The following is a 22,526-nucleotide window of genomic DNA, read 5'->3' as shown; positions in this document are numbered from 1 at the left end:
TTACATATCCGAAGTTTTGTAACATAAAAATTGCTCTTACGAGATAGAATAAGTCTAACGTTATAGCAATCTTACAAGTGATAATAATTGAAGAAAAATATATTTCTTATATTTGGATTTTTAAAAAATCAAGGGTAATGTCATATTTATCATTAAAATAATATTGATTTGCCTTAAACAATTCTCATAATATTGATTTACCCTAAACAATTCTCATAATATTGATTTACCCTAAACACTTCTAAAGTGTAATGAATGCTTGCTAATGTATTTCTTTAATTAAATTTTGTCTCCTGTTGATATATTTTACTTTTTTTTCGTCTTTTCTGTTATGTGGATATTGATTTACTTTTCTGATGCATTGTTCTCGTTATTATGCACCAACCAAGTTTTAGATTTTTCTTGAATCTTTGATGTTATAATGTAATTATAAGCATGTATGTGCAATTGTTGGGCTAGCACTTCATGAAAACAAATATCTGTATTCATTGATTAAACTGAAGCCAATGTAATACTATTACATATAAAACACTTTCAAGTTTATCACAACCAACTGATATTTTCATTTTCTTTTATCTAAAATCCAAATATATAGAAGAGGAATTTTTTCATTTTGCCTAAATTGTGGTAGGGATATGAATATCCTTACAACTAATTATGTAATGTAGATAATATTTGAAAAAGTATTTGTGTTAAAAACGTAGTATCAAAAATAGCAATACAAAAGGACAATACAGGAATCTTTCAAAGTTTTGTCATTTAAACCAAGTTTTGTTACCAAAAAATGTAAACAGGGGAGGTGTATCTAATATTTCAAACCGCAAGAGAGGTCAGTGTTATAGAGGCAAATCTGGAGAGAGGTCTCTGAAATTATCCCATAATTTTTTTTTATCCTTCAATGAGCATCTTATATTTCAAAACAAACTGGGGGCAAATAATTTAGAGCAATAATTAAGAAACATAGTTACAGTATATGCATATTTATGAAACGTAGCTATAATTGCGCATACATTAGCTATAATTCAAAGCTATATCGGCGCTTACAGTTGCACTGAAATAGCACGTATCAGTTGTATAGCGCATATTGTACCAACTAAATTTTTACAGGCTTGTATCAGCCGGGTATCAACTAAAAATCACGCGAAAGAGCTGTACCGGCGCATACTATATATTTGCTACAAAATTTAAAATGTAACTACGTTTCATAATTGTTTTGAAACTATAACTATGCATCGTAAATACAATCTAATTATTTGCCACGTCCACGTAATTTCTCTTGTTATTAAAAAAAAGAAAAAAGGAAAACCAAAAGAGGAAGCGGGTCATTATCCATTCGTTTTATGTCGGGTCGGGTTTCAATAGAATCATACAAAAACCCTCAAAAGTTTTTTTTTTTTTCCTCCTCTTCCTTTGTTTCACTCGAATTTCAACAATGAACTGTTCAAGTAAACTTTCAATCCTTTTAATTCGTATTTTTTTTTTTTTTTTATGTTTCAAAAATATTTATTATTTTTTTAATCAAAGGCATGAATAAAATCTTCATTTTAAATTTTCATAAAAGTAACTTCGAAAAAACTTCTTCTTTATAGTTTTAGTTTGTTTTTTCATAATCATATTTCAATATATTTAGTTAGGAATATATTATAGGGGGTTATAATTGTAACATTTAGCTCTAAACCCTAGCACTCTGTTTCAACAATGAACTGTTCAAGTAACTTTCAATCTTTTTTATATGTATTTTCATTAATGTATAATCTTCATATATATATATATATATATATATATATATATATATAATTTTGTTGTTTGTAACTGATATATTGTTTTTCAATTGTTTGCAGTTTCAGGTGAGGTACCGGAAGAGCCGGTAGTGTCAAGGAAATCAGGACTTCTATTTGAGAAGCGATTAATTGAAAGACACATTTCGGTTAGTTAGTTTGTTGTATACTCTCCTTTACTGTGCAAGCAAGTTTTTTTTTTTTTTTTTTTCAATTGAACATATTGTTAAAAAAGGGAAAATTACGTTCTGTGTTTATTTTTTTGAAAATATTTATCCGAAATGGCCTGTATTTTTTAATTTACCTGAAATGGCCCTTTTTGTACATTATTGTTAGACACTTTTATACAAGGTTGATACATTGTCTATAGTAAGTGTAAAATGTTGTATAACGTGTGTATAAACGCCATTGCAAAAAGAAAGTTGGCTATGCGGATGTAAATTAAAAATATGGCTACATGGATGTAATATTTTATGTTGGATTGTAATTTTCCTGGAAAATTATTCTCTATGTCTATTTTTGAAAATATTTGTGTCACGTAGCCCATACTTTGAGTTTGTTACCCGGTTTAGCTCATATTTGTGTAAAAGTATAGTTTTATATACTATTATACGCTTTATACAAGGTTGATACGTTATGTATCATGCTTCCCCCCAGGTATAATATTGTATATTGGGCTATGTGGCGTAATAATTTTTAAAAATTTCCCTTGTTTTTATGGTAATTGTTTTACCTTTTACACAATTCAAGGTAATGTAAGACCCTTTTTTTTTTCGCACTAAGAACACACCATTCATTTTCTCCATCTCTAAGCTTATTTTGCTTATTATCTTAGTCATTGAAGTAAAATTTTGAAGTAAAATGGTTCTGACTTTGTGAATACATATGAATGGATGGTTTTATAAGTGCTTGGTAAGGAGAATGGTTTAATATACGAATGAAATGGTCATGAGTAGTGAGGAATGGACAATAGAGGACTCATATAGACGACCTCAACGAGTGTAATATTGGTCCATAAAGTCTAATATGATTGAAGGGGAGCCTTGGAGCAATGGTAAAGCTGTCTCAGTGTGACCTATACGTCATGGGTTCGAGCCGTGGAAGCAGCCACTACTGCTTGCATTAGGATAGACTGTCTACATCACACCCCTTGGGGTGTGACCCTTCCACGGGCCCTGCTAACTCGGGATACTTTGTGCACCAGGCTGCCCATTTCTTAAAGTCTAATATGATTGATTGATTGTATTAGATATTAGACTCCAACATTGTGATTATGTAACGTCAAAGAATGTTATTGGGTTGGATGATTCTACATTTCTATCCATCAGCACAGTTTGGAATTGGTGGTCTCTATCTCCTCGAACATCCATCTCTGCCCTCCTCCTGAACTAATAGTACTGACCTGGGGATATCTTGATAGCTGGCTTGATGTGATGTTCCCTATCATTGATTTGTGTCAAGTCAGCTTCTTTCCACAGGAAAATCTGAACAGAGAATTTAATGTCTTTACATGCTTAATTTTCAATTTGATCGTTGGAAATTTTCGTAGTAAAGAATTTCATAATTTTTTAGTTAAGAATTTAATGTGGCATCTTATGATTTCTAGATTTTTGTGGACATATATTTTAAGGTGGAGGACGAAAGTAGGATCAGTTTTTGGGCACATAAATGGTGCAAGGAGATCGAGTTGAAAGAAGCCTTTCCTAATTTATACCGCATTTCTTGTCAAAGAGAGATGACAGTCCAACAAATTTGTAGATCTCATGAAGGTGTTATTCACTGGGATCTAAGATTGCATGATTGGGAGATGGGAGAGTTTCACAATTTGATAGAGTTATTTTATGGGATAGACACACCAAACAATCTAACAGATGTTTGGAGATGCGAGAGAGCGGAGATGGTCTATTCTCTTTTAGCTCTTATTATAAGAGGTTGCTAGTGAGAGAGGAATGTTCTTTCCCCCATGGATTCACTTGGATCCCTAGAGCACCAAGAAGGGTTTGTTTCTTTGTATGGTTTGCGGCAAGGGGTGTGATTTTAACAGCTGAGAACCTGAGAAAGAAGAGAATCACCTATGTTAGTTGGTGTTTCATGTGTAAAAGTGCAGGCGAAAGTGTAGACCATCTTCTTTTGCATTGCAAGGTGGCTAGCCGGTTATGGAGGGCGGTTCTCAATTTGTTTGGGGTGTATTGGGTCATGCCAGGTAGAGTAAGGGGGGCTCTGCAAAGTTGGACTCATAGACGGGGGAAGAAAAGCCCGAGGGCTTGGAGCGTTGATCCCTTAGCAATCATGTGGGTTATTTGGAACGAGAGTAATAGGAGGGCTTTTGAAGGGTTGGAGCTTGATTATGTAAAAATGCAGAGTAGTGTTTTGTCTCTAGTCTCTTTTTGGTGTACTGACGAGGTCCCAATTTGTATAAAGAATTGTATCTCTTTTGTTGAGAACCATATTTTGGTGTAAGTTCTCCTCTTTTGGTATACGGCTTGCATATGGGGTTTCCCCCAATTGTTAATAAAATTATTTACCTTATCAAAAAAATATTGCACCCTTTTAAGTTACCAGTTTAAAAAAAAATAAAAAAAAATAATAAAAAAAAATATTCCACCCTTTCGTGTTTTTGTTTTTGGGGTTATGTAGAAAGAAATTAAAAACCTTTGAAGGGGTCAAGAGTTCATTGTTGCATGTTAAGAATTCTCTTTTGCCTACTTTATTTTTAGTGCATGCATGAAATTCTGATATGTTTAGATGATTTTTTAGATTGTCAGGAGGTTTAAGTTGTGTTTGTATGATGTAATTTTGAATAACAATGCCAACTTGGGGTAACATTAATAGCTACATCTGATTTATGAGAAAATATTATGCAGTTTCTCATGTTTGTGTGGTGTTGTTCCTTGTATCGTTTTTTTGTTTGTATAGGATTATGGTAAATGTCCAGTCACTGGAGAGCCACTGACAATGGATGACATTGTTCCAGTTAAAACTGGCAAGGTACAAATCGTTTTGAAATTTATGAGCATGATTTTCTTGTAGTATTTTACATCAGTTCTGAAGTTCTGTGCCATATGATGTCAGATGGACTTTCACAGCTTCCTTTAATTGGAACCTTTTGCAGATAGTGAAGCCCCGACCTGTGCAGGCTGCCAGTATTCCTGGGATGTTGGGAATGTTTCAGATAGTATGTATTTCTGACCTAGATTTGCTGCATTTATTTTCCATGCATTATTTGCAACATAAGTAAATAAAAAGCATTGAGGAGAGGCCCTGTAATCAATCTATTTTTGCTAGGTAATGTGTAACTTATAGGAACTACCAGCAAAAAGGGAATACAACAACAACAACAACAACATGCCCAGTATAATTCCATCATGCGGGGTCTGGGGAGGGTAGAGTGTACGCAAACCTCACCCCTACCTTATAACAGGCGGGGAGGCTGTTTCCGATAAACCCCCGGCTCAAAGCGAGATATACCAGCAAAAAGGGAATGTTAACCAAAATTGTCTAATGAGCTCAGAAAATCTAAATCTGGTGTTCCTTTCCTTCCAAATAGCTCACCTAGTAGGAGCTGGAATAGTGCTCCTGTAAGGATACGAGGCATTATGTAGATCCTTTCCAGGTTAACTTTGAAGAAACTGAAAAGTAGGAACAGGCATGCACCACTTTAGACCCATGATATAAATTGAAAGCAAATGCCAAAATTGCTTGTGTACTTGCAGTGAAGAAACAAATGATTAATGTCCTCCTCTTTGTCCTTGCAAAGGCAGCATTTGTTGCACAATTGAGATTCCCTATGTGTAGCTTGTTTAGGGTAAGACAAGCATCAATAGCTACTAACCTGGAGAGACATTTCACTATGTATGGGTCTGATTCTTCCACAGCCGCTGAAGGATGGTGGCTAGGTTTGCAAACAATTCATAACAGTTTTTAACTGTAAAGATACCCTTGGAAGTTTTTCCATATGAGGAGGTATCCGGGTTTGATATGAGAGGAGGAGAGCAGTTAAGCTATTGCACTAAGCTTAAGATAGTTGTCAAGTTCCAGTTCATTAATGTTTCTTCTAAAGGTGATGTTCCAGCCATGTTCATCTCTAGAATCTGCAATTGTTTAGAGGAGAAACTAAGCAGCCTTGGGAAGAGATCCTATAGAGAGAAAGAGAGAGAGAATTTGATTCATGTCTTTTTCTTCTTATTATTTTGACTTCTGTTTGCACGTTTGTAGTATCAGATAAAAATTGTAAAGCCTACACATTTAGTTTCATGTATTCTATGCACAATTCTCTGTTCAGATTACCCGGTGTTCAGTTAGACTTTGACATGTACCTGTAATTTTAGATTCCTTTTAGTTGCTAGATTAGTTATATAAAACTCTTTATATTTTAGATTGATGGGTCTAAAGTCTTAGGTTTATATTTGTCTTGTAGGAGTGGGACGGTCTGATGCTATCCAATTTTGCTTTGGAACAGCAATTACATACGGCAAGGCAAGAGCTGAGTCATGCTCTATATCAGGTAATATAGAGCATCTTTCAAAGCATCGAGATAAGTTTAAGGAATTTATAGGACTCCTTTTTTTCATATATATTATTTTTGTAAATAAAGTCCTGTTTGCTTAGATAGGTTGTTGGGCTTGATAGGAATTCATGGATAGCATATCTTTGAACACTGTCATCATGAATGAATTAAATGATTTTTTTTGAGAATGGTGAATATTTTATAGCAATAGCAAAAAAAAAAAAAAAAAAAAAAAAGAGGCTGAAGCATATTTTTCATTTTTTTAGTTCAAATTTTTTCTTTCTCGTATTATATGATTGTAATAGGGGATGATTGATCCAAGCTTTCCTTTCCCTTTCTTTCATTTTCCTCTGTTGCCTACTTGTTTGCCTTTTATCTGGACATCAGTGTTATTAAAAGCGAAAAGCGCAAAAAAGCTCTAATCAGCTGGGGCTTTAAGCGTAAAACGCAAATAGAGTGTGGGCTTTAATGAAAAAAGGCGCAATGCTGAAAAAATACAAATATATATATATATATATATATATATATATATTGTATTTTTTCAGCATTGCGCCTTTTTTCATTATATATATATATATATATATATATATATTAGTCCAAGACTAATAATAATAAGCATGAACAACAAATAAATGGACAAAGAAATTGTGAAAACATTACGATAAAGTGAAATATCAATTATATAGTGTCACCTCTTCAAGAGAGGCTCATTGTCAAGGAAAAGTATGTCTTAGAGCCTTGTCGATGACACTGAAGCGCAAATAAAGCGAGGCGAAGCGCTCAACATGTTTTGAGCCTCGCCTCGGGGCTTAAGCGCGCCTTTGACAACACTGCTGGACATGCATGTCTTATCTCTTGTTTTCTTTGCTCTTTATAAAAAAAAAAATGTCTTGCATTCTTTGCTGGAAATATCTGTCCTGTCTTTGCAGCATGATGCTGCATGCCGTGTAATTGCTAGGCTGAAAAAGGAAAGGGATGAGGCAAGAGCATTGCTTGCACAGGCTGAAAGACAAGTACCCATGGCAGCAACTACAATAGAACCTAATGGTGCTGTTCTAAGCAATGGGAAAAGAGGTCCTTGTTTTTTTAAACTTTTAGGTCTGTAATACGCCATCTTTTCTTTCCATACTTTCTGATATGTGTTATCAACTTGTACCAATAGCTGCGGAAGAAGAGGAAATGGTTCCTAGCGGTAAGAAAATTCGCCCAGGAATAGCTGGTGATGTTATTAAAGAGCTTCAGGATTGTAATGCTGCTCTTTCACAACAAAGGAAAAGGCGACAGGTATCTGCGATGACAAAAATTCTATAAATAGGAAGGATGTTTCTGGGATATTCTTTTCTCGTTCATACTTCATCTTCTAGCTTGTATGCTTTCCTAGTTTAAATAATATATGAACATTTTCAAAGTCACTGTTACATGAGCTATTTAGCCTTACCCCAGTCTGAATGCATAATGATTATACAACTTTCATTTGCCACCTAGATACCTGCAACTTTGGCTCCCGTGGATGATATTCAGAGATATACCCAACTGAATAGTTATCCTCTTCACAAAACCAACAAACCAGGCATTTTGTCTCTGGATATCCATTATCCTAAGGTATGGGCTCCATCTTTATCTGGACTATTTTTAATTCCTTTTCCATTCTTGTTCATATGGCGATTACTTTAACATCCTTGTTCATACACGAGACCAAGCTACTGATTGATTTGATTATGATTGCATCTCTGAACTACAAAATTGGAAATGTACTAAACAGGAAAATACTTACGTTTATTGTCCAACTTGCAAAGCTATTACTCTTCCATACATTCTCAACCATGGCTACTCTTTTGTAGAGGTGCACCATCTGATAGACTCCGTATATCCCTCTTAGAGGGATGTAAGTAGTAAGTCTGATGTAGAAAAGCTAATGATATCTTGAAAGCCAATATTATTGTTGTATTCCTGCTTAATCACAGGTCACTAACCTTTTTATTAGGACCAAACATGTAGATCTTAGGATTACTCCTAGGACTCCCTTAAGCTAAAACCATTGTGTTGAATGAGCAAAGTATTTTACTGGTAAACAGTACTATATCATTTTCAGTGGCTGGGTTAAGTCTAGTGCTAGAACTTATGCATATTTTTCGAGGATGTTTCCTGTTGTTGAATCTTCACGTTAAATATTTATCGTGATCAAATTTAAATATACATATTGTACTTTGCCAAAAAATACACCGACACTTGATTGGTGTCAAATGCTGTCACTTTATCAGACATTCAATGTGCACCTTGTTATCTGGGTTAGAGGTTATGTCTTCTTTTCATATAGAGGATTTATGACCAAACTTAATATTGGTAGCTCAAATTTCTTTTTTTTACTTTATATCAGGACATCATTGCTACTGGTGGAGTTGATTCAAATGCTGTGGTCTTTGATCGGCCTTCAGGACAGATTGTATCAACACTAAGTGGTCACTCAAAGAGGGTCTGTTATCTCTTTACACACTTCATTATCTTTTTTCCTAGAAAGAATTTCTGATTCATGATATTCTCCTTTTCTCATATCCTGGTAAATGCTTATTTATTCATAACCTACCTGAGAAAGAAAATGTGGCTCATATTCTTTCTTTGCAGGTTACCAGTGTCAGATTTGCTGCTGAGGGTGAACTAGTAGTTACTGGCTCTTCAGATAAGGTAAACCTGATTGATTCTCTTTGATCAGAAGTTGCACTAGACTTGTATATTTCCTGTGTGTTGTTTTCTGGATTCAATTGTCATGATCTTGTTCTCATTGAAAAGTCAACTTCACCTTCTTGTTTGTCTGGGAGAACATTTACTCCTTTCAATGCTTCCTACAATTTGGTGGTTCCGAGTGGTAATAATTGTTTGGAATTAATGAAAGGTGGATTTGCTTGCAAAGGATATACAAATACTTGGTATCCAAGATCTGGTAGCTTTCCAAATAGGCTCTTAATGATTCTCATATGGCTTTTTAAACAGGCTCTTAATGATTCCTCTGTCCCTTCATTTTGAGGTTAAGATCTGGTTGAGTTAGGGTTGGAAAGTGGTATATATGAAACGTGAGAACAACTTAGTGTCAGATGTAAGTTATCAATTCAGATGGGTTTGTAAGCCCAACCAAGTAAAACAAACTGCAAAAAAGAGGGCTGTGATATCTTGAATTTCAATTGCATAACTGGTCAATATTTTATTCCTGCCTTTCCTATTCTATTAAACTTCTGCAGTTGACTATGGCAGACAGTTCGTGTGTGGCAAAGCTCTGAAAATGGAAATTATGACAGTAGGCTTACTTTGAAGGATCACAGTGCAGAGGTACTTCATCTTAATATCTCATTTATTAATACTGAAAGTTCTGATGTTGTTTGGCCTCTTAAATACTTTAGGAACAAATTGCTACAAGTTATCCTGGTGGATTTGTACTAATTAAGGTGGATTATGGAAAATATTCTTTTGCCTTTACAAAAAAATGGAAAACATTCTTTTTGCCTTCATTAAAAAAATGGAAGACATTTTTTTTGGTCTCTCAAACTTAGAATGCACCTTTCGGTTGGTAGTTTTGATATTCGACGGCCGCATGTTTTCCCTTTGAATGTTTCTTACCTAGGCAGGAACATCATTTGGAAGAAATCCATGCCTAAGTGGTGAAAGATTTGGATGGAAGTCATTCGAATGGACTGGTGCTTAGTTGTAGTTGGACATAATGGTTGTCTATAATTTGCCATCAAGAATTGTGAGGAAGCAATATGAAAAAAATTTGAGCAGGGCATGTCTATAGCTAGATAGAGAGGTGAGAGAAGGTAGTTACTTCAGACGGTCTTTTTTGAATGCCTACTGCATCTTCGAAATTGGAACATCCAAGCGAGTAAAACCCAAGGAGCCTAGTCACTGCTGGAGTCAAGACGCACCCAAACATGCAAGTCAGAATGTGGTATTATCCACAAGTAGATCCTCACATGGCAACGAGCTTTTGATGAGGAAGCTAATCTAAGGGGAGTGGACTCCTTGGCCCGACTCTGTCCAGTCGGGTACAAGTGTTGTTCGGGATTTTTCTGTGTTTGAAGACATTTCCTTCACTCTGTTACCATTGAAGGTTGAAGGGACTAGGCGATATTAGCGTTCTGATTCCATTTTTTTTCCAATCTTTTGGTAATATTTGAGTCTAGTGGACAACAATTTCTTCTTCTATAGAGGACTGTTTCTCAGCGCGAAAAAATGTGAAGTCGTAGAAAGATATGGCTGCTTGGCCTGCGTTGGTAATGGATAGTGGATTTTATAAAGTAGATGACGGATGCAAGCCCAAGTTCAGGTTGTCGATGGAACATAAATAAGGGAAAAATTGTTCTGCGGAAACTGTCTGGTGCGCTTTCTTGGAAGAAAAATGGGATCAAGATGTTATAACTTTGTGGGCCATTGAAGCATATGGATGGTGAGTCAGGATTGGAAGTCTTAGTGATGGGAAATTCAGTGTCTATGATCCCATTTCCGTTTGAAGGCGGCAATGAGGGAGGTGGATTGGAGGGGAGTTCCTCTGGCTTGATAAGTGGTCAGCAACCGACCAAGGTTGTGGTGTGGGGTTTGTGGGAGTAAGGCAGACCACCAACATATCTTTGGCCCTCCAGTGCATCTATTGGAAATAGAGAAATATGAGAGCATTTGAAGTGGTAGAATTGAGGCCTTATTTGTTGTTATTGGTACATATTTGCTGCTCCAGCAAGGTCCCTGATAGTGTAGACATATGTGTAATTTGTAGAGGTCACACGAGATGGACCGAAAATCACAGGGGAGGAAATTGTCTCGACTGACCTACAATCTCTTGAAATTCATGCTGACTTAGCGAAAAATAGCTACAATGAAATAAAAAAAAATTATATAGGTCATATTGTTTCAAGGAGTCTTTTAGTCCTGGTAGAAATATAGAAAGCTTCCCATTCAATTTTTATTTTATTTTTCTGATGAGCTTAAATGGAGTAACATGTTCAGTGAGTAGTCATGTATCTAACCCCAACTTGCTTAGGATTGAGGCATATTGTTATTGTATACCATTGTATTCATCATAACATCAAAATTGTTGCTATTAGTTTATAGAAAAAAAGATTCATGATCACTTAGAGGGTATTTCTGTTTGTTTTGGCAGTTGCCCTTATCTGGCTGTAGATGCCATTATTTCTTGTGGGATCACACTGAGTATGATGTTGTTGTTGGCTACTTCTGGGGAAGTAGCCAAATTGCAATTTTCCACCTCTAGAATACAAACTTGGGTGGGTCAAAAGGAAGAAAAGCTCTTTAACGCAATTCCACATGCTTGTAGGAAAAATAAAAGATTTATTTTCCATGGAAATTGGTGATACCTTTTTCCCTCCCTTCTTTTATTATACGAGTTATTCAGAGGCATGAATACTACTTACGTACTTCATAAGAATAGTACCATGTCTGAAATTTCAGCTCTATTAACTATAGTGAATTTTAACTGTAATGCATCTCCAATAAATTCAGGTGCAGGCTGTCACCGTCCATGCAACCAATAAGTACTTTGTGTCTGCTTCTCTTGATGGCACATGGTGTTTTTATGATCTTGCTTCTGGCTTATGCCTTGCTCAGGTATTTTCCTCCTTTATCTCTCGTTTCCAGAAACAATTTTCAGATTTCTGGAGTCATCAACTCTAAAGTTCTAATGCAGGTAGCAGATGCTTCAGAATCTGAGGGCTACACATCTGCAGCTTTTCATCCTGATGGTTTGATCCTTGGAGCAGGGACTTCAGGGGCTCAGGTCAAGATATGGGATGTAAAAACCCAGGTGTGTGTTCCTGAAGAGCTGCATTAGTTAATGATGTAATTGCGCTTCTTTTATCTTTGTTTTCTTAGTGTTCTTTGTCCTTTTTTTTCCCTTTGGTGCTTGCTATATAGGCAAATGTTGCAAGATTTGATGGGCATGTTGGAGCAGTAACTGCAATTTCCTTCTCAGAAAATGGTTATTTCTTAGCAGTGAGTATTCTATTATTGAATGAACCTTTGATGACCATTCTTTTACGAGCATTAAGTGAGTTTTATGATTACAATTTTAACTGGTGGGTTTCCCTTTTTTTCCATTTTTTTTTTTTTTTTGGGTCAGACTGCAGCTCAAGACGGTGTTAAACTTTGGGATTTACGGAAATTAAGGAACTTCAGAACCTTTTCTCCTTATGATGAAGAAACATCTACTCAATCAGGTATAAGACTAACTGCATTCTCACTCTCAGACAAAGGACTAACTGCATTCGACTGAGCTTGACACAAAAGACATCTTAGAAGACTTGTGTTAGTCAGAAGGCTTAAGCGTTTTAGTAAAATTTTACTGTGTAGTCATCATTGAGCAGTTTCAAGGCCAAGTTTCTTGTGTTGTAGCTGAACTATAATATTTATGAATATGCTATCTTTAGGAGCCGCATGTATATATGGGTCATTTTCCATTGTGTAGACCTCAATCTTTATCCTTTCTGATGCTGCATAAATGTATAGTTTACCTGTCAAACTTCCTTCTAAAAATAATTATTGTACCAACTATATCTTAAATTTGTCTTTCATTACTGCAGTTTTAATCATTTCCTGAGGTAAATTTATCTTCTATGGGAATTTTTATGCCTTTAAAAATTACCTGCTGCTTCTCCTGTACTTGCAGTGGAATTTGACCACAGTGGAAGTTATCTTGCATTAGGAGGCTCAGATATAAGGTAAGACTTCTACACTTCTTCCCATGCTGGGTCTTAGATTAGAACATATGTCGTTCAAGTGTCCTGATTTTTTTTAACTTGTCTTTAGCATCACCTTAGCCCCTTACTGGTTTCTGAGGACCTTTAACCTCTCCAAAATGAAAAATATCAATGAGCATTTTTGGTCATTGTACTTTGTTTATGACCCAACTCGCATGTGATTGAAGTGTGGTTGTCATTGTCATTGTTACTTTGATTATCGACTATTTTCTATCACATTATGTATTTAAATGCTGAAATCTGTTTTAGAGTTTTCTATTGGTCCGTTAGAATTAACACCAATATAATCTTGCGCTGAATCAGAGTTTATCAAGTTGCAAGTGTGAAGTCCGATTGGCATTCCGTCAAAATCCTACCTGACTTGTCAGGCACAGGTAATTTGTCTTTGTTCTGCTCTTTTTGCCTATATGTGCTTTTGATGTTCCAGTGTATGTTTAATTAGATCATTATCGAGTCTGCTATTTGTCTCTGGTAGGTAAAGCAACATGTCTGAAGTTCGGTCCAGATGCGAAGTACATAGCTGTTGGATCCATGGATCGAAATTTAAGAATATTCGGGCTGCCTGGGGAGGATCAGTCAGAGAGTTAGGCTCACTTGCGGGTGTTAAAGCAAAATACTAGTTGCACAAACCCTGCTGCAGGGTCGGCGCATTATCTCGGGAGGCTGAAGAAAGAGGTTGATAGAGATTTGTTGTTCTTTCAAGTGTAACTTCTGTAGTTTTTTGTTCAATATAGTTCCTTTCTAGTACGGAAAAATATGTACACCAACATGGAACAATAAGGCAGTAATGTAGGGTATATTCTTGGTTAGTGATGTGTCATTCATAAATATTCATATGGGTATCCATTGTTCATTTGGGAAAGTAGCCGTCGGGATGAACTGATCCTTTAGATTAAAAACCTGGATGTGCTCAACAATTACAACTTGCTTTCATTCGGTGCTTTCTTCTCATATGTCCAATAGTTAGATTGGTAGAGTTGCCGGTAACATATAGAATTAGTCTAAGCTTGATCCTCGGGTCTCTATAAAACAGAATGAAAAGCCCGGGTGGAAGCACAAACAAAAGGAGAGACCACTAGTTGAATTATGAAACTATGTTGACTAACTGAAAAAAGGGTACTACTCTTCTTCCTCCACTACTGATATTGACTGACCTGTTGATAGGATAGCAGGGAAAGCTGCACCGGCAAATAAGAGAACAGTGCATAAAGTAACAAATAAAAAATTGACCTCATTATTATAAATCAAGTTATTGAATATTTCGAATAAATCCCTAAATTGAGATATACACAAGCTGGCTCAGATATCACGGTTATAAAAAATAAAAATAAAATAACTTGCTTCCAGTAAGTTTATTGGTGAGGCCATGAGGGTGGTAAAATGGACCTGAACCAGCTAACTATCCCACATCCTAACAATATTGGCACCGTATCTAGTTCACTTGGATCCCTACGTGCTCACTTGGGGAAAGAGTGGACGGAAAGAGAAGACCTTTGTCTTGTCCGCTGTTTCCTCTTCCCAAGAATGAAGAATTTTATTTTAAAATATATTTTTCCTAAAATGTTCATCTAGTCGCGAGAAATTATTTTTTTCCATCCTTTTACTTTCATGTCGCCTTCAATGTTTGGATGGTTCTCTTAAACTGGCTATCGATCTAAGGATGGAAGGCTTCTATAAGCTCTGCCACAAAACTGAAATGAACCGTAATTTTTTGTCTGATACTATGAATAGTGGTATCTCGTGTAGGCGCATGGTCTCATCCTATAAATTTGGGCGGGCTTACCCATGGAATAGGTCATACTAATCAGATAGGAAGTGTACTAACCATTGGGTGGCGATATCTCAATTTTTGGAAGATAATAAGATTTGGCACAATTTTTTTTTCTAAAAAAACTATTAGAAGAATGAATGTTAGCACACATCCCATCTGTGTCTGTTTACATTTTTGAAACATAAAGTACAGATTCATAGATTAATCCAAATCTTATTATGATGATCCACACGTACTTAGCATTACCAGCAGTGGTGGGTAGATTTAAGAAAAATATATTGACATTCATAAAAGAAGTCATTGCCAGGACACTCAATAAGCAAAGGCAATACACAAATAGCTGAACTACAAACTATGTGCAGAAAATTTAACTATTGTGGTTTATATTATAACACTAACTGTTTTGATTAAATGTTCGTTCAATAACACTTATAGAGTGCCAAGACCTGAATTGTGTATGTCATAAACAAGAAGAATGAGTACCTACAAGCATAAATCTACACTAACTACCATCTCATGTCTTGATACAACTTGTCCATGAACAGCAACTCTCCAAGATTAAAATGGAGACGACTGCTTCTTGGAAATGAAAGAATAAATAACCATATTTCTAATTTTTATCAGATAAATAAAAAAAAGAATAACATCTCGGGCTTGCTACGAGGTAAGGTATCGAGATGCATGTGTAAAACCCCACAGCTGCATCAAGGAAAAGTTAGTGTCAAACATTGGTAATGGAATAGTATAGGTTTTTGAACAAGATTGGTGCTACTATGTTGAGGAAATTGTCCAAATAAAATTTTTCTCAAGTCTGCTAATATAAAGTGTCCCCGTTTTAGTGAGTTTGATACCAAAGGCGGATCTAGGATTTAAATTTATTTAAGGAAAACATTACCTCAACATTTTTCAACTCAAACTCTTCATCATGTGCCAAGCATGAGTTCCCAAATGTATCACAAGGTCCACTATTGCCAGATAACCTTCATCAAGCATTATTTTATCACAAAAATGGAACTTCAGAAAATTGTAAGAAAAAAAAAAGAGAATAAATATTCAAGTGTTGAACGCCAGGCAGAGAAACTTACAGATCTCCATCCAAGCATAAAGCGAAATGTCCGCCTCCTCCAAGTGCCAGGAATTCATTCATGCATAAGTAAAAATACCTGTTGGCACCTAGCCCAAAAAAAGAAAATAAAAATTAGCTTACGTCCGCACCCTCTCATGGATTATTCGCTCCTGAGATTTGTTTTTTGGGTACTATGGATTACATGTATCAAATAGGTACAAAAGATTCACCTTTATATTAATAACCATACGGAGAGTTACACAGCAAGCTCAAGTAGTATCATACAAAAGCCTACAGCTATACGATCAGTATTCAGTATAGGTGATGGTTGAAGAAAATTTGTTATCTGTACACATATTAGACGAATATAATCTCTCTTTCGGCTTTAGCATATAATGGAGAATGTACACGAAATACATAGCATGTTAGAATTCCTCAACTGCATTAAAGATTAATTTCAAGGAGATGAACTGAGTGATATTTGAAAAAAAAAAATAGTGTTTGAAGTTTAAGTTTAAAAAGGTATTGGAAGTTGAAGTTGTGTTTGGATATGCATTTACTTGAAAAAACGTGGAAATTTTGTGAGGAAATTTTTTTTTGTTTTACTTGAAAAACTTCTTTTTTTCACTACTAACTTGAAAAGACTAACTAAGAATCTCATCAAGTGACACATTTATTGGCTGTTGCAGGGTTTGAATAAAGAGCCAGCAACTTTGCTGATAATTATCACCAAATGTTGGCTTTATAAAGATGTTTGTCACCTAAATTTAGTTTGAAGCGAATCTTTGACAGTCATCTGTAAATTCGGTTATACTGAAGATAAGTAGCATGGTCTCAGATGTAACAAAACAGAATTTCAATCCAAGAAATACACTACCAAATAAGGATTTATCAACCTGATATACTTACCCGTAGGTCTGAATAGCCTTGGTTCACCATATACAGTTGTGAATACAAATGATTGAATTGTTCCCTGTCATGATAATAGAATGAAAACACCTTACCAATGGAAACAGAAAAAGCACAAATTATCTACTGCTTTTCAAAGATTTTTACGTGACTAAATTTTTTTTTGTTTATAAGGTAAATAATTTAATTAATAATGGGAAATCTCCCGTATACAAGCAATATCCAAAATTAGATAAGCTACAATATTATATGATTCACAGACACCCAGTCTTATATACAAGAATATACAATATTTCTGTATGAAGATATACAACAATTCTTTAAGCGAAGGGTGTTTGACTTAGCAAAATTACCAAGGGTAACACTAGAAAACAAAAAGCTGATCGTTTGTTCTTGGGATATTAGTTTACCATTAGTTCGAATTGATTAAAGAAAGTGAATACGGGCTATTGTCACTTAAATGAAGAAAAAACTGTTACTTGGTACTTCCACTTTGAGGTAGGCCTGAGTGGTGCATCAAGTAATCCACCAAATACAGCACCTTGCTTATCGCCGGTAATCTGAAATAAAGCATGATTAAGAAAAATCACATTAATGATAAGTAAAAAGAATATGAAGAATGATAAAATCTTGGGAAAGCAGTAATGTGGAGGCAAAAATACCAGCAAGCAAGGACCAGAAGTATTAGCACTCCTGCGAATTAGTGTACGAAGTGATATACCATGTTTCGCGGTGCTGCCCTTCATTCAAAATAAACAGAATAAAGATGAATATTCAAGCCCGAAAGTTGCAATAGATCTTAAATAGAGACTAGGTTCTAGGTCGGAGTTACCTATACAACAAGGTCCATTGACAACCTTTCACTATATTAGGGAGGGAAGACTGGAAAAAATCGTACAAATCCAGAGAAATGAAAACAGAATCATCAATGAGATCAGGCATGGACTGTTCTAAACTGTCTTCAAATGCTTCAAAACCACTGGCAACGCTTCTTGCAGAATTAGGTTCTCCATTATTACACCTAGGTGTATAAAATGATTCATTCACCACACCGATGTCACTCCTAATGAAGCCATTTTCACCTTCTTCTTTGTAATCATTATTATGATCATCAAACTCTCCGTATCTCTCCAAAGGTCTATCACGCCATGAGAAACTTTTACTTCTCCACGTAAAAGAATGTGATTGAAGCGGCTTGACGTCATTTTGATCTTTTAACTTAATGAAATTTGTCGATGGTAGAAAGAACGAAAGTACAGATGATAAAGATCTTCCTTCTTTGGTGCACGGCCTGGCCTAAACACAGAGAAACACAGTGTCACAAATCATAAGCCATTTAAATAAGTTGATAGAACCTCTGCTTGAATAAACCATAACGCTATTTCAAAACGACTAAACTAAGAAAAATAAAGTATGTTGCTGAAATTAGCGGAAACTTGCTACTAATGGATTTGATTTCAAATGTTCAGTGTTTTTGCTATTTGTTTTCGATCTCGGAACGAAAAGAGAGGAAAGAACAACTTGTTCATGTTGGTTATATAACTCTTCAATATCCATTTTGCTCTATTTGGTCATGTTTCATTCTAATACTCAATAATTTGGAGGTCCTTTGACATTCGATGTTCTCTACATTTTGTGCTAACATACAAATCTCTAAACATACTTCAAAGAGTGCTCGCAAACACCTAATGTAAGTGTACCAACATGACTAGTATTTAGCCCAGCTTGTCTTTTGTTCTCAGAAAATAAGAAATTATTCATATTTGCATTTATTAAAGAGAAAAAACAATTTATGAGCAACCAATCAATCCTTGTAATAAGGAAAGAAAGATAATGTCCATCACATAATACAGAGTTCTATATATCTTTTCCAAAGTCACAACCAATTTAATGCATTTTCAGATTACTCATCTCATTATGAAACGTTTCTTTATAAACATGGTATCTAAGCCAGCTCTCTTGCACCTCGACTAGTTCCACGGGTTACCTACCAGCTTCCGCCAGCACAGGTACGTCGTTACTATATGGCTTGGACAAACAGGAAAAATCACCTAGTATTTTTGCCTCTGTTAGAATTTAAACCTGACACTTCATGGATGCTCATCAAAATCCAAATTTTGTGTTTGCATAACCTTGACTAATTCCACGGGTACCTACTACCTCCCACCAGCACAGACCTGGTAACTCTATCCATCGTAGCTTGGCCAAATGGGAACAAATCACCCACTATTTTCACCTCCGCTAACATTTAAACTTGAGACCTCACACATGCTCATCAAAATTCCAATTTTATTCATAACCTCGATTAATTCCACAGGATATCTACTACCTCCCACGAATATAGGTACCTGGTAACTCTGTCCACCAATGCTTGAACAGATAGAAAAAAAGTCACCTACATTTTGTCTTTGCTGGAATTTAAACCTGAAATTCAAACCTTTTTTTCATAGCCTCGATAAATTCCACAGGTACCTGCTAACTCCCACCAATACATATACCTGGTAACTCTGTTCACCTACATTTTTATCTTTGCTGGAATTTGAACATGAGACATTATGGATGATCATAAAAATTCAAACTTTAATCATCAAACCAAAATCACATTGCTTAATAACCAAAACATCAACCTCAAAAACGTATCAAAAACAATAATCTCAATCTCATAACAACATAACATACAAAATTCAGGGACTTTAAAAAAAAAAAAAAAAGGAACCTGAGGTTGTTGATCTGAAGATTTAGAAGGAGAATCAGAAAAAAGACGTGAAAGCTTCTCTGAAACTGTATCTTTTATTGCATTCATATCTCTTTCTTTTTTTAACTCTTACCCAATTTAGAAACTTTGAAATTAAGAACAAAAATGGGCATTTCAAGGATTAAAAATGTTTCTTTTTTTAGGTTGCATTTGAGTTTTTTTTTTTTTTCCTGACAAGAAGAGGAAATTAACTTTTTTTTTTTGGTGGAGAAGAGAGAAAACAGATGAAAGTGAAAAAAGAAAATATATGGAAAAAGGGAACCCAATTTAGAAAGTTATATTCTTGTTTTTTTGACTCATAAATTGAAAAATTGGTTACTGGGGTCATGGTCAATTTTTTTTTGTTCTTTTTGTTCTTTTTTTTTTTTTTTTGGAAAAAACCAAATTAAGCACTAATACATGATTCAAACAACACTCACAGCTGAAAAAATAGTTTTTCCCACCGACATTCAGTGAAAATTTTATATAAAATATGATTTTTTCCTATCTCATTGTCATCGAATCAGATCATCACTGGAAAACGCACGGTGAGAAATAAGTATCCACTGAAATGTTAGGAAACTTTCTAAATTTTTCGTGTGAAAACACTGTTATTTAGGTATTTTCCACCGACATTCAATGAGAATAACCCTAAACATTTTTCAGTTGGAATTTCAGGTGGGAAAGTTGTAACTTTTTATCGTGACTGGCATAATTGATTTTTTACTTTTATTCTGCTTTTCTTTTATCGTTTTTTGACCGCCTTAGGTCTTTTCTTCATGCTAAAAATGTTGATGTACCTTTTTTTTTTTGTGCTTAACAAGATAATATTTATACATACACACTAATTTAATTACAAAGTTTTCATTAATCATTACAACAACGGATTCTTTGTCCTAAAGAGTCCGGAAAAAAATCTTTACTTTTAAAAGCCGTAAGGCATACGTATACAACGACCCATAAACTCGTTTCTTCAGAGTAGAAATATACATATACTAGGCTTTACTATACCGCGTATAATAAAATATGAGTTTAAGTTTTACCCAACAATCAAGTCACTTAAAAGGTAATTCAATTAAATTTTATTAATATATTACTCCCTCCATCCATTTTTACTTATTATGTAATTAAAAATAGTTGTTCATTTTTACTTATCCAATTTAGAAAATCAAGGGATAACTTATCATTTCATACCTATCTTATCCCACTACTAATTATGGGGCTGAAAAGTTCAAGAAATTCGTAGTGACTACCCTTTTAAAGTAATGTTTTATTAAATTCAACCATTAGGTTACATAGAAAAATTAGGGGTAATATGGTAAAATGATCATTTTATTTTTGACTCCTTAATAAGCATGCCGAGTCAATATATGACAAATAAAAATGGACGGAGAAAGTAACTAATAATTTAATAAAAAATAATAACTAACTTACCATCGCATGTAAAATTATATTGATAGTTGAAACAATAGTTGCATTAAATTATTAGCTGTTCACTAAAATTGTAGGGTTCTTGTCTTTAACTAGTTTAATTATAGTTTCAGAACTGTCAACAACATTTTGTTCTAAATAAACTTGAGAGTAAGGATCTCATCAAATTCTGCCGTGCTTGACCAGCCATGCATTCGTATATATAAAAAGATTGTAGGAATTAAATCAAGAATAGGAAACTTAAAGCGTTTAAAATTTGATATTTGCTATTTTTATTAATTCATGTCTAATTTTGTAGTCAAAATTATATTAGAATATATTTTTTAACTTCTAGTCAAAAAGCGAGTTTCGTAGCATTCTAAAATGGGTGCTACTACCTATTTTTAAAGTGTTGAGATTATAAAAGAGTGAATGGTGAAAGCCATCAACTAACTCCTTCTCCCTCTAGTTCTTTTTCTTGTACTATTCTTTGGATTATCTTAAATCTTCAAAAAAAAAAAAAAAAAAAAAAAAAAAAAAAAAAAAAAACTATATTTATAAGCGAGGAAACAATCTCAAGAAAGTATAGAAATTGCAACAACTTAGTTTTATTGTTGGCAAATGATTTTTTTGTTTCCAAAGAATTTAATTTTGTTGCCATAGTATTGATTATTCCGCAAAAAGTACTTTTAGCAACAAAAAAAGTTATTGCATTATTGCAATAACGGTACGTTGGGAAAATTCATGCAACAAAATATATTTTTTTTGTTGCCAAAAGTAATTTTTGCAACAATAATCAATCTATGGCAACCCAAAAAAAAAAAAATTATTGCCAAATATATTTTTTCTTGTAGTGAGACAAGTTAAAATTCGAATAAAAGAGAATAATTTTAAAAAGATCTGAGTTTTATTCATCGATTGTATGTATTATCTTTTATAAATACAACGACATGCCTATTATGTTCCCATAAGTGGAGTATGGGGAGGTAAGATCAGAGGCGGATCCAGCATTTAAACTCTGTGGGTTCAATCTTACGATTTGTAGTATTGAACCCATTATATTTTAAAAGTTAGGGGTTCATATCTACTATGTATTATAATTTTCCTAATTTTTTACCATTAAATTTATACTCCACCTCGAAAGTCAAGGGTTCAATTGAACCCCCACTTAATAGGCTAGATACACCCCAGGGTAAGATGTATGCAGACATTCCCATACAAAATAAAGAGGTTGTTTCCTAGACCATCGGCTCTAAAAAAGTTATCTTTTATGGGGCATTTGCAAGATTGCCCTTACTAGAGGTGGTATTTAACTTTTTTCCCCTCAAATTGCTTGTCTTTAATTTTTGCCCTTCGCCTAATACCCAGAGATTTTGGGTTCGAACCCGCAGCTCAGTAAAATAAAAAAAATCGTAAGGCAAAGTTTCATAACAAAATTAAGCCTATTCGATCAAAAGTTATGCCTTAAGTCAAACTTTTGCCCAAAATTAGACATATTCGGGCAAAAGTTAAGCCTTAAGGCAGAGGTTCGCCTTAAGGGAAACTTTTGCCTAAATTGAGGGTTTAAGGTCTAACTTTTCCCCAAATAGACCTAAT

The 22,526-nt window shown here is 34.6% G+C and overlaps 2 protein-coding genes across 8 annotated transcripts; one reads left to right on the top strand and one right to left on the bottom strand.

Annotated features, from left to right (window-relative positions):
• The first annotated feature begins 1,417 nt into the window (after positions 1-1,417).
• On the top strand, positions 1,418-16,791 carry LOC132039025 (pre-mRNA-processing factor 19 homolog 1-like). Of its 4 annotated transcripts, none has more exons than XM_059429562.1 (18): positions 1,418-1,445; positions 1,842-1,927; positions 4,695-4,766; positions 4,891-4,953; positions 6,196-6,282; positions 7,215-7,359; positions 7,448-7,569; positions 7,771-7,887; positions 8,663-8,758; positions 8,908-8,967; positions 9,532-9,606; positions 11,788-11,892; positions 11,972-12,088; positions 12,199-12,276; positions 12,404-12,500; positions 12,950-13,001; positions 13,344-13,414; positions 13,516-13,905. In XM_059429562.1, the coding sequence occupies exons 1-18, from the start codon at positions 1,433-1,435 to the stop codon at positions 13,626-13,628; spliced, it is 1,569 nt and encodes a 522-aa protein (XP_059285545.1). In that variant the 5' UTR covers positions 1,418-1,432; the 3' UTR covers positions 13,629-13,905. The 4 variants fall into 4 exon arrangements, with proteins under 4 accessions (XP_059285545.1, XP_059285547.1, XP_059285544.1 ...); XM_059429561.1 differs by lacking the exon at positions 1,418-1,445 and adding an exon at positions 1,557-1,711; XM_059429563.1 differs by lacking the exon at positions 1,418-1,445 and adding an exon at positions 1,643-1,711 and having other exon boundaries at positions 4,851-4,953.
• LOC132039026 (uncharacterized) lies at positions 15,169-20,048 on the bottom strand. 4 transcript variants are annotated; one of them, XM_059429566.1, is made up of 9 exons: positions 19,224-19,483; positions 19,135-19,192; positions 17,619-18,082; positions 17,449-17,521; positions 17,266-17,346; positions 16,787-16,850; positions 15,897-15,984; positions 15,707-15,791; positions 15,169-15,510 (listed from the first exon to the last, which is right to left on the bottom strand). In XM_059429566.1, the coding sequence occupies exons 1-9, from the start codon at positions 19,232-19,234 to the stop codon at positions 15,469-15,471; spliced, it is 966 nt and encodes a 321-aa protein (XP_059285549.1). In that variant the 5' UTR covers positions 19,235-19,483; the 3' UTR covers positions 15,169-15,468. The 4 variants fall into 4 exon arrangements, with proteins under 4 accessions (XP_059285549.1, XP_059285548.1, XP_059285551.1 ...); XM_059429565.1 differs by lacking the exons at positions 19,135-19,192; positions 19,224-19,483 and adding an exon at positions 19,503-20,035; XM_059429568.1 differs by lacking the exon at positions 19,135-19,192.
• Between the last annotated feature and the right edge of the window lie 2,478 nt (positions 20,049-22,526).

This window comes from Lycium ferocissimum, chromosome 12 (genome assembly GCF_029784015.1).
Source record: "Lycium ferocissimum isolate CSIRO_LF1 chromosome 12, AGI_CSIRO_Lferr_CH_V1, whole genome shotgun sequence".
Classification (NCBI taxonomy): domain Eukaryota; kingdom Viridiplantae; phylum Streptophyta; class Magnoliopsida; order Solanales; family Solanaceae; genus Lycium; species Lycium ferocissimum.
This window is presented reverse-complemented; position numbering and strand designations above follow the sequence as displayed.